At 55.9% G+C, this 10675-nt stretch overlaps 1 protein-coding gene across 6 annotated transcripts in view; it reads right to left on the bottom strand.

The window, feature by feature from the left end:
* Positions 1-2213: 2213 nt before the first annotated feature.
* Positions 2214-10675, bottom strand: part of ZBTB17 (zinc finger and BTB domain containing 17) — a 49395-nt gene continuing 40933 nt past the window's right edge. For 5 of the 6 annotated variants that reach the window (XM_078145664.1, XM_020973144.2, XM_078145666.1 and 2 more), the window contains 13 exons: positions 10015-10164; positions 9627-9737; positions 8466-8519; positions 7638-7894; positions 7405-7547; positions 6955-7255; positions 6399-6486; positions 6116-6232; positions 5889-6009; positions 5439-5569; positions 4359-4574; positions 4156-4245; positions 2214-2606 (listed from right to left, as the gene is read on the bottom strand). In XM_078145664.1, coding sequence (XP_078001790.1) covers positions 2338-2606; positions 4156-4245; positions 4359-4574; positions 5439-5569; positions 5889-6009; positions 6116-6232; positions 6399-6486; positions 6955-7255; positions 7405-7547; positions 7638-7894; positions 8466-8519; positions 9627-9737; positions 10015-10164 — 2048 coding nt within the window. In that variant the 3' untranslated portion in view covers positions 2214-2337. Of the gene's footprint in view, positions 2607-3554; positions 3737-4155; positions 4246-4358; positions 4575-5438; positions 5570-5888; positions 6010-6115; positions 6233-6398; positions 6487-6954; positions 7256-7404; positions 7548-7637; positions 7895-8465; positions 8520-9626; positions 9738-10014; positions 10165-10675 lie in introns of all 6 variants that reach the window. The other variant, XR_013482541.1, reaches the window with a different exon arrangement.

Here is a 10675-nt window from a genome sequence, read left to right as displayed (position 1 = left end):
CTTGCCCTGGACTAATAAAATCATGGCTAGGCTGTGTGGAATTCAATAGTATTAATCCTGCTGACATCACATGTACCAAGCAGCTCTCACACAAGAGTATGAGCGGTTGCTAAGTCGCCAGCATTGATGAGGATGGCAGAGAGAGAGAAGGAAGTCTGTAAACTACAAACCAGTGAACTTGACTTCCAGTCCTGGCGATGTGCGGTTGGTAACCTTGCAGAAGAACAAATGATCATCTGCAAGTTTTTGCTTAGTTCTGGGTATTACCGTGTAAGGGGAACATTGACCTGGAGTGTGGGGTGAGAAGGATGGAAGGAAGAGCCTCCAGGGTCACGCCATGGAAGAAAAGCAGAAGGATGCAGAGACGTTAAAGGGTGGAGAAGACTTAGTGAAGGCCAAGCAAAACCAGCCTCACTTCTGTTCTTGATGAGGGAAATGTAGCTGTAAGTTAGCTAGATCTTAGCAAAGCATTGAATGGTCTCTGATGCTTTTCTCATGGTAGCCAATAAACAGTTGTTGTTAAGACAGAGCCCCAAAGTAGTGGAGAGTTCCATGTCCACGTGACGGACTCTACTGGGGTGCGCCAGAGATTGCTGCTCAGCTGTGTACTATTTAATATTCATTCTCAATGGCTTGGATTAAAAGCATAGCTACAGTGCTCGTCAAAATTTGTACATGACACAGTCGGAACATTGAAGACACTGACAGTGAGCAGAAAGATCTTTGACAGGCCATGAACATGGCCACATATTAGAAGGGGAAGGTATGGCCAGAAAACAGTTCATCTCGGGGGAAGGAAATGAGTGGGAAAACACTGGGTCCAATATATTGAAAGCTCAATGAAAGTCACTGAACGTGCCATGACCACCGTAAAAGTACATGTCAACTCAGGCTTCATTAAGAGAGGCAGCACCCAAGGCCAGAGAGGGTGTGGGAACCTCGCTGGGCACTCTGCCCGGCCAGACCGACATCTGGAGTTTGTGGGTGAGCTGGAGTGCAACCCAAGGTGAGTGACCAAGGTGATGGAGCCATGGGTGGTTCCTCACAAGGGCGTAAAGGCCAGAGGGGCATGTCCAGAGCCCGCACGTCCCTCACTTGCTAATTTTGGATGGCTGTGTCAACTGAAGGCGTCTTTGTGTATTTAGAGGGTCATCAGGTGGACAAGGGATCAGGCTTGTGCTCCTTGGCCTTGGAAGGCAGAGGAGCAGTGGGTTGGAAGGAATAGGCAGATCTGGGCTCTAAAGGAAAAAGAGGTTCCTAACAATGAGCACGGTCCCAAAGTGGGATGAACTGGGCTGGGATAGAGCAGGCAGCAAATGGGAGAGTGGATAGTGGGGACCTCTGGTCAGAAAGACCCAGGTTCCGATCTTGCCTCAGATACTTCTAGCTTGTATGACCCTAGACATCACTCAGCCACTCTCGGCCTGTTTCCTCGGTACAAAATGGTAATAGCAGCATCTCCTTCTCAGAGTTGTTGTGCAGGTCAGATGAGAGAACACAAAGTGCTTCGCAAACAGTGCGTGCTCTGTAAGTGCTAACGATGCTATTTTCTAGTGGTTTGCCCTTCACTGAGGGTCTTCAAGCAGAGGCCAGATGACTACGTGGGTGTGCTGGAGAAGGGATTCGGGCCCGGGTGAGGCCAGATGGCCTCTGAGGGGTCGTGCACCAGGACAGCCCCAAGCTTAGAGGAAGAGTTGGGGTCCAGGCCCCTTGTTCAGGTCCCACAATTCAGTAGAGAGGTGAGACTCCGGCTTGGAGAAAGCCTCTCTTCTTCCTCTGACTTTTCACACTGCAGGGGGTGGTGGGGGCAGGGCCCTAGGCAGCCTGAATACAAATGACAATGAGGAGTCTAAGGGGAGGGCAGGGAGGAGACATCTCCAGGATCACCTGGTCCCAAGTTTCCATCCTGTCAAGTCCTGGGGACACCAGAGGCTGGGTAACTGTTGACCATTTCATCCCAGAGGGAGAAGCCTCCCTCAGCCCAGCTCGCACATCCCACCCTCCAACAGCCCAGTGGCCGTAGGGCCTCCTCCCAAGGCTGGGAAGGCTGGAGGTGTGATCCCTAGCCTAGCAGGGCCTGGCCCAGAGCCCTCGCCCTTTCTGCCCACACGTGACCCTCCCTTGCCAGTTCTTGTTGGCTCTTGGCAATGGCACTGGACATTTCCCTCAACACCCCTCCCATCCCTGCCCAGTCCCACAGCAACTCCCAGAGCTTTAGAAAATAATCCAATTTATTCTCTCTAGGGATCCAGGGTGCTCTGTCCATTTTAAATAAAAAGTCAGGAGAGGCGGGTGTCTGCCGTGGCCCTTGCCCACCCACACCTCCACTCCCTTCATTCATTCGGCCACAGTGGGTGGAGGGGGCTCTGCCAGCACAGTCTGGCCCTCAGTCCCTTCCCGGGGGCGGAAAAGCAGTTCCCCGGCCTGCAACACCTGCTCTGCCGGCCACGTGCTGCCTGGGCCGTACTGCTGGTAGAAGTCCGTATCTGCCTGAAACATGACCAGGGCCTGGGCTGTGTGGATCCGGACATGCTGAGCTAGGCTGTTGGCATCCAGGAACTTCTCACCACATGAATCACAGGCATAGAGGATCTGGGTGTTTGGGTCTGTCAGAGAACCAGAAGAAAAGCCACACTAGGATTAGAGCCCTACCGTGGAGCTGCAGGCACCACCTTCCAGCCCAAGGGGAAGGGATTGGCTCAAAGGCCTGGCTGGAAAGTTCTGGTCCTGGAAGGTGTGAGGAGCCCTGCCTCACTGGACAGAATATTTGGGCTGGAAGGAACCCCAGATGGCTCCTACTCCAAGCTGTACCCATGAAGGGACACCTTCTGCAACATCCCCACTAAGTGGTCATCCGACTTCTGCGTGAAGACTGCCAGGGTCAGGGAGGCTCACTACCTTCCAAGGCAGCTCATTCCATTTTGGGACAGTTTTCCCTTCCACCGAGCTGAAAGCTGCTTCTCTGAGGTCTGTACCCATTCTAAGTCCTCTAGAGGCCAAGGAGAACATAGCTCATCACGGTTTCCTGGAAACCCTTCATACAGCTGGAGGTGGAAACTGTATCTTCTTTTCCCCCTATTTCTTTCCATTGATGATCATGTGGCATAGCCCCCATTCCTGTCCCTGGTCCGGTCCTTTCTCTGGATGTGCTAGCACACACAAGAGGCCCCAGAGCAGAGCACCATACTCTGGGGGTGGATCTAGGGCAGGGGCACCACCACTTGCCATATTTCTCTTACAAGATCCTAAACACAGCTGGCTTCTTTGGCTTCCCAGCAGCCAGCACAGCGATTGTGAGCCTCATGGGCATGAACATCCCCAGGCCTTTTCCACACAGGCCATGCCTGCCGCCTCCTCCAAGGGTCCCAGCAGCAGAACTTGGATCTTTACTGCTATCAAATCTCCTCTGACTCGGGCCGGCTCACCGGCTGAGCTCCAAGACCACGGTCCTGTGGCATCTCAACGCTATTGCCAGTGTCCTAGCTTTCTGTCCCTAAGCACAGGATAAACACGCCCTCTATGCCTTCGCCGAAGCCACGGATAAAGTGTACTACCTGTGTGACCTTGAGCTGGTCACAACTTCTCTGGCCTCAGTCTCTTCATCTGTAAAACGAGGGGGTTGGGAGGCAGGGTGGTGTGGAGTAAGGAGACCCGAGTGTGAGTCTCAGCTCTGCCAATGACTAGCTGTGTGACCTTGGGCAAGTCCCTTGACTTCTCTGGGCCTCAGTTTCCTCATCTGTAAAATGAGGAGGATGGACCAGATGACCTCTAACGCCCTTTTCCAGCTACAGCACTCTATGACTCTATGAGTCTATACACATACAAAGAACTGACAATAAGATTTATCCACCGGTGAAGGTGGCGACCTCGGCAGGCAGCAGGTTCAGACAGAGTCGGGATGACCACTTGTGGGGATAGTGCACAAGACATTTCTGTTTGGGTACAAGCTGGACTAGATGCCGGCTGAGGCTTCTTCCAGCTCTGTGGCCACAGACTCTCCCAGGTCCCTTCCTGCTCGCTGACCCCCTGCTGAGCACAGCTAGCCCCAGGCCCCCCAGGACCGTTTCTGGAACACTCCCCCAGAAGCACGCACTCCCCTCCTTCCTTCCCTCTGGGCTTATGCTTTCTAGTCACTGGTAACCACATCTTCCTCACCTGCTTCCTGCACCTGCTTCACAGCTTTGGTGATCTCAGCTTTGAGGGCTTCCGTCTCATCCGCCGTCACTGCGGCCCCGACAGGCACCACTGTGGGGGGGGGGAGGACAGGGGGGGCGCTGAGGGAGGCCATCCCCACCCCCCACACAGGCCGCCTCCGTCCCGAGACCCGCCCCCGGTGCTCCCCTCCCCTCTCCCCCCACCTGTAAGCTGGGTGACGGCCGTGGCAGCCAGTGCCTCGGTGGCCAGGGTGACCATGTCGTCTGAGGCGACGGTCACAATGTTGACCTCATCCCCCTCGTCCGGCTCTACGATCTTGATGCCTGCCTTGCCCTGGTGCACCGTCTTCACGTGGGAGCGAAGGTTGTCCACGCGGTTGAAGCCACGTCCACACTTGTCACAGAGGAAGGGTTTTTCCCCTGGGTAAGGAGAGGGAAGACAGAGTGGTCACGTCCCCAGCGCACTCTCCAGACACACAAGTTCATCTGAGGGGCCCTGGGGAGGGTCTAGGAAGGGCATCACCCCCTGTCCTGGGGCTGCTGCCGTATCTGAGCGACTCAGAGGCTCCCGCAAGTGTACCGCTGCTTCCTCCTGGAGCCTCCTCAAGGCAGGAAAAACCATCAGTGCATGGACCTCTCTGGTCAGCACTTCTGGGTCCTGCCACAAGGAAGCTGGGGATGGGGAGGAAATTCTTTGTTTCCCGCCAGGTGACTTCCCACCCCATGAACGCAGTGCCAATCTCAAAGGGAGCACCATTTGGCAGAATAAGCCTGGGATCTTGTGCCAGGGCCCACACTTCTTAGGAGGAAGCAGCTAGGGAAGAGGAGCAAGGTCCCCTACATCCTCCCAGCCTGGCACTGAGCTAGCTAACAGGCCTGCGCTCGCCCCACGCTAGAGGAGCCCCGAGGACGCCCCTTTCAGGAATGCGCCCCACGGCTGACACCATCACGTGTAGGGAGAGGGCATGACTCAGATGGGGGGGGGGTCAAGATCCTAAAGCTGAAAGCTAGAAGGTGCTTCGAGGTGGTTGGGTCCAACTCACTTGATAAAGAAGGAAAATGAGGCCCATACAGGTGCAGGGAGTCAGAAGCCCAGCTGGGTCTAAAGCTGTCCCAGCTCCAAGCCCTGGGCTCCCTCCAGAGGCCCATGGCCCCTCCAGGCCAGCTCTGTCCGGGCCCTCACGAGGGTGGGAGAATGAGCGCTCCAGCTAGTCCAGGTCTCCGCACTGAGAGCCTGGGGTTCAGACAGTGTTCTCCTCCCCAAGGGCGCCCCCCACGACTCACCGGTGTGGATGATGATGTGCTTGGACAGATCCCCCACGTTGACAAAGGCCTTGCTGCACACGCTGCACTTGTGCGGGCGGATGTTGTCATGGTGGCGGATGTGGTTGGCCAGCTGGCTAGACTGGACAAACCTGCGGGGGGGTGGGGGTGACAACAGACAACGACAATGAGATGGGAGCAAGAACTGGCCAGTATTCAACAGGGAAAAACAGACCCAGAGAGAATGGGGTGGGCAGCAAACACAGCAGAGGCAGGACCTGAATCCAGATCCTCTGACTCCTCTGATTCAGGGCAAAGAGCCTTATGGAATGGAAGAACAGGCCCAAGCTGGACATGTGGATGCCAGGAAGGGGAAGGCAGCATGACCTGGGCCTCACACAGCGGTGGTGCCCGGGAGCCTGATGGCCGAGGGCCTAGGCCTGAGGGGGACAGGGAGCTGCGAGCAGTGACCTTTTGCCGCAGCGCTCACAGACGTAGGGCTTCTCGCCGGTGTGCTGGCGCACGTGGGCAATGAGGGAGCTGGCCTGGGTGAAAGCCTTTCCACAGATGAGGCACTGACACGGCTTCTCTCCTGCAGCAGGGCAAGGATGTGGGAGGGGAGATAGGGTGAGCGTGAGTCTCCCCGACCCCAGCCTGGGCTGCCCCCTCCCATCCTCGGCCCAGGGCACCTGGCTCACCCGTGTGGATGCGAACGTGCCTCTGCAGGGCACCGGGGTCTGCAAACTGCCTCTGACAGTGGACGCAGACATAAGGCTTCTCCCCACTGTGGATTCGAAGGTGCCGCTTCAGGTTTCCTGGAAGAAGTTGGGGGGAAGGGGGGCAGCGCAGAGGGTGAGGCTGGGAGAGTCAGGGGGCTGGAAGGAGGCAGCCAGGAGGACCCAGATGGGGACGGGGCTCTGTGGAACTGCCTGTGTGGGGCTTGGACAAGACTCAGAAGCGGGGAGGGGCAGGGGTCTCTACCTGAGGTGGTGAATTGCTTGCCACACTCCCTGCACTTCAGGGGTCCATCCGCAATATGTATCTTTAGATGCGCTTTCAGGTTGCCCACCTGTACTTGGGAGAGGGTGGGGGAAGCCCCTCAGAGGAGGCACTCTGAAGAGAGCTGCGGCGGGCCTCTCTCGAAGCCAACAGCCCGCCCAGCCATGCTGTCCACAGAGGCTGCTCCCCTAGAGATGGAATCTTCTGGTGCTCCATCAAGTTCATGGGCTCAGGGCTAGGCCTGGAGAAGGGGCTGGGGAGGCTGCCGACCCTGCCCTGGCCTCAGGTGACCAGACCTCAGTTGAACGCCTTCAGCCCCTCGGGCAGTTCTGTGCCTCCTTTCCCTTGTATTCCATGTTCTCACTGTGTGCACACACATGACCCGCACCAGTGAGAATGGGGCTGGATCCCCCGAGGGCAGGGCCTGGGGCCTGGGGTCTCTTTAGAGCAGAGTCCCGGGCCCCCCTGTTGTTCTGGTGAAGCCTACGCGTGCCCTCTCAGAAGACACACACGGGACTGCAAAGGAGAACAGCCTCACCTGGTTGAACTTCTTGTCGCAGTGGGGGCACTTGTGCTCCTTGTCAGTGTCGTGGGTCTCCAGGTGGCGCATCTTGGAGGTGGGGTCGGAGAAGGAGCGCCCGCAGTAGTCACACTGGTAGGGCTTCTCGCCGCTGTGCACCAGCTGGTGGCGCTTCAGGTTGCCCGAGGTGGTGAAGAGCTTGCCGCAGTCATCGCAGCGGTAGCGGGCCTCCCCCGTGTGCCGCTTCTTGTGCAGGTTCAGCAGGCTGATGAGCCGGTAGCTCTTGCCGCACTCCTCGCAGCCGTATGGCTTCAGGGGGCTGCGGGGGGGAGGGGGAGGTTCGAGGTGAGCAGGGGCTGCTGGAAGGCCGGTGACAATGGGGGCAGGGGGGCAGGGCTGAGGGAGGAGGGCGTCCCTCATCAGAGGGTCCCTTCCTGGCTCCCCCGGGGCCCCTGGGGGTGCCCGTACCTGTGCGTTTTCTCATGGGCCTTGCAGGCCGCGGGGTCAGAAAAGGCCTTGTTACACTCCCGGCACGAGAAGGGCTTCTCTCCAGTGTGGATGCGGATGTGCCGCTTGAAGTTGCCTGTGTGAGTGAACTCCTTCCCACAATCCTGCGGAGAACGGCGGAGCTCGGGGTGAGGGGACGAGAGGCGGCCCCGGGGGGACGAGGTGGATTGAGAGGCTGCAAGGAAAAGCGCTACCTCACACTTGTGGATGACAGAACCGTAAGCCTTGGACTCGGTGCGGTCGCTATAGGTGCCTGAGCGTAAGACCCGGGCCTCCCCCACGTTCTCCTGCCCAGAGTCGGTGCCTCCAGACTCCTCGTTCTCCTCGGCGGCTTCTCCGTTCTCCAGCTGAGGCCTGTTCTCCTCAGCTGGGCTGACTTCCCCTAAGGCTGCTCCTTCTGGGCTCTTGTCCTTCTGTTCCTCATCCTCCCTCACTGGCTCAGCCTCGATTTCTGCAAGGAAACAAGCTTTGAAGAAACTCTGTGGGGCGCAGTGGGATTGTCTGCCCAGAGATCCGCACTGAGGGGACCCTGAAAGGCTGCAGCACCCTAGCCTTGGCCTGGAGCATTACTCTGAAAGGGAGGCAGCTAACTGGGGACCTGAGACTGGGGGAATGAGTGAGCCTGGAGCCTGGAGCTTCCCTGGGGCAGTCTCATCCAGAAATGCCATTTGCTCCCGGGATTGGCAGCTAGGGGCTTCTAAAAGAGGAGGGCAGAAGTTCCTGGTGAAGGTTCAGTAAACAAAGATTTGTCACGCACCTACCATGTGTCCAGTACTGTGCCAGTCATGTTTAAGGTCCCAACAGATAGCTTATGTTCTCTTTAGGGAGTCAGAACATAAGTGGAAGTGCTAAATGACATGCTTCAGATCGCCAGTGCCTTTAGGAATCTGGAAGGGAGGGGGTGTGGCTGGGGCAGGGGCAGGGGCAGGGGCAGGGGACGAGAAGGAGCTCTGCATGGGACAACAAAGCACGGGAGGTACATTGGACGAAATCAGAGGCCTGATCCTGCCCTGGCCACTGACCTGCTGGGCCACTTGGGTGAGTCACTTCACTCCTCTGCGTCTCTATTTCCCCCTCTGAAAAGTGAGAATGATGGGAAATGGAGAGAAGGAAAAAAGGTTAAGATGAGACCTGGAACAAAGAGCACAATTACACTGCTACTGTATCAAAGGGAACTTGAATATTTTTAACCTTTTACCAAAAAAGTTTAGTTTCATATACAAAACTAGTGTTCATGTATTTGAAAGGTTGTCTTTGACAATGGTCACTAAGTTTATGCTAAATAAAAAATAAAATGGAGACAGTGGTCCCTGTTTTGCTTCATAGTAACCAAGTGAAATAGTATATTTGTATGTGTGTCTGTGAAAGAGAGTGAGACAGAGACTGTGAGAGAGAGAGAGAGAAAGCAAGGGAAGGAGAGGGAGAGGGAGAGAGAGAGAGGGAGAGAGAGGAAGAAGGAGACAGAGAGAGTAAGAAAGAGAAAGCCAGAGACATGTAGTCCTCCAAGAAAGGACTAGAATTGGCATTGGAGGGAGGAGGGTGAGAGGCAGAAACATGGCATTCTGAGAAGGCCTGTACAGAGGAAGAAGGGACTAGGGAGTAAGTTCTTCAAGAGCAGGGTTCAATAATTCAGTTCAATAAAAATGTAGCATCCATTATGGGCAAAGTAAAGTACTAGGAGCTGGGAGCTTGCCCAGGACCTATCCAGGGGTCCTACACATTGGAGTGACCCAGTGTTTCCCCCTTCCTGTCTCCGGCCTTTGCTCACAGAGACTGCTTCACCCCCATGCCCCATCTCTATCTTTTGCCTTCAAAGTCCAACTTGGACATCATTCCCTCCATAAAGCCTTCACTGACAATGACAGCAACTCCCTCCTCCAGTCTCACTCGGCCCTTGCTTGGGCCTCTCCTCTGCACTTCTATCTCACCCTCAAGTAACCTGTAGTGAGCCCATCCTCACCCTTCTCTCAAGTGGCTAAGCTGCTTGAGAAGAGGGCCAGTGCCCAGGCATCTTCTCCACAGGGCTGAGCTCAGTGCCTTGCCCACAGGAGGTCTTTAACAAATGTCTGCATTTTCAAGGAGGAGATGGGACCCGAGCCTGCAGGGATGCAGTGGGAGATCCTGGGAGGAACAGATGGCACCAGGGAGTCGACCACGGTGTGAAGGAAAAGGCTAATCTCTACCTTGCTGTGTTCTCTGTGACAGGAGTACCTCAAGGGCTGGACCCACAGAGCTGGGGCTGGTTTCGGTAGGCAGCGGCTCCTCAGATTTGGCGTCCCTCTTCCCCTCTGCACCTGAGCCCAGGGAACGCGAGTGAATGAGCAAGCATGGCGGGGGCACAGAGATTCATACTTAATAACTTCACCCCTGAAACCTGCCCAGCTCTAAGAGGAGGGGCCATGAGCTGGGGTGTTTGTCCATCTCAGAGATTTCCTAATTCAGGGAAAAGTTCTTGCCCTGGAAAATGGGCTGTCCAGAGCTCAAGAAATGGCAGTGCGCACACTGTCTTCACTGAAGAGACCCCTGGTCGGGTCCAAGGGCTCCACACGGCCTGGCCTTCACACTACTCACCGAGTCCATCCCCTCTGCTCTCAGCTTGGGGCTCTGGCTCGCCATTGGTTTCCTCACTGGGTCTCGCTAGAGGGTCATACTCCACTCGGTCCAGCTCGCTGAGGGTGGTGGCAGCGGCCTTTTTCTCCTCCTCAGCTTTCTTTTCCTCCCCTGAGGACAGAGGCACAATATGCCTGTTCTCCAACCCACCCTGAGGAGAGGAACACCCTGCTCCTGCTGGCCCCTCCCTGATGGAGCCAGCCTCCTCTTTTTAGTACTTCTTACCAAGTCACCCTTTTCCAAGGACAGAGGCAACCATCAAGGGAAGACCGGAGACAGGAGAGCCAGGTGGGGGAGGCTGGGAAGGGGATTCGTATCAGGGGTGTCTACACTGGTTGTTTCGTAGATGAGGAAACGAAGGTTCCCAGGGGCAAGGTGACTTGCCCACAGACACACAAATCACAACCAGCAGAGATAAGATTCAGACCCAGGTCTTTTCATTCCAGATCCATTTCATAATTTCCAAAGACCCTTAGCAATTGATGAATCAGGACACAGGTACCACTGTCTCCATTTTTACAGATGAGAAAATTGAGGCTTAGAAAGGTGAAAGGACTTGCTGACGTCCTAGGACTTGGCTAAATGACAAGCAGGACTAAAACCCAGGCCCCCTGACTACCTG

The sequence above is a fragment of the Phascolarctos cinereus genome, unplaced genomic scaffold (assembly GCF_003287225.1).
Source record: "Phascolarctos cinereus isolate Bilbo 61053 unplaced genomic scaffold, phaCin_HiC Scaffold_726;HRSCAF=1367, whole genome shotgun sequence".
Lineage (NCBI taxonomy): Eukaryota > Metazoa > Chordata > Mammalia > Diprotodontia > Phascolarctidae > Phascolarctos > Phascolarctos cinereus.
The sequence above is the reverse complement of the archived record's forward strand: the minus strand, read 5'-3'. Positions and strand labels throughout refer to the sequence as shown.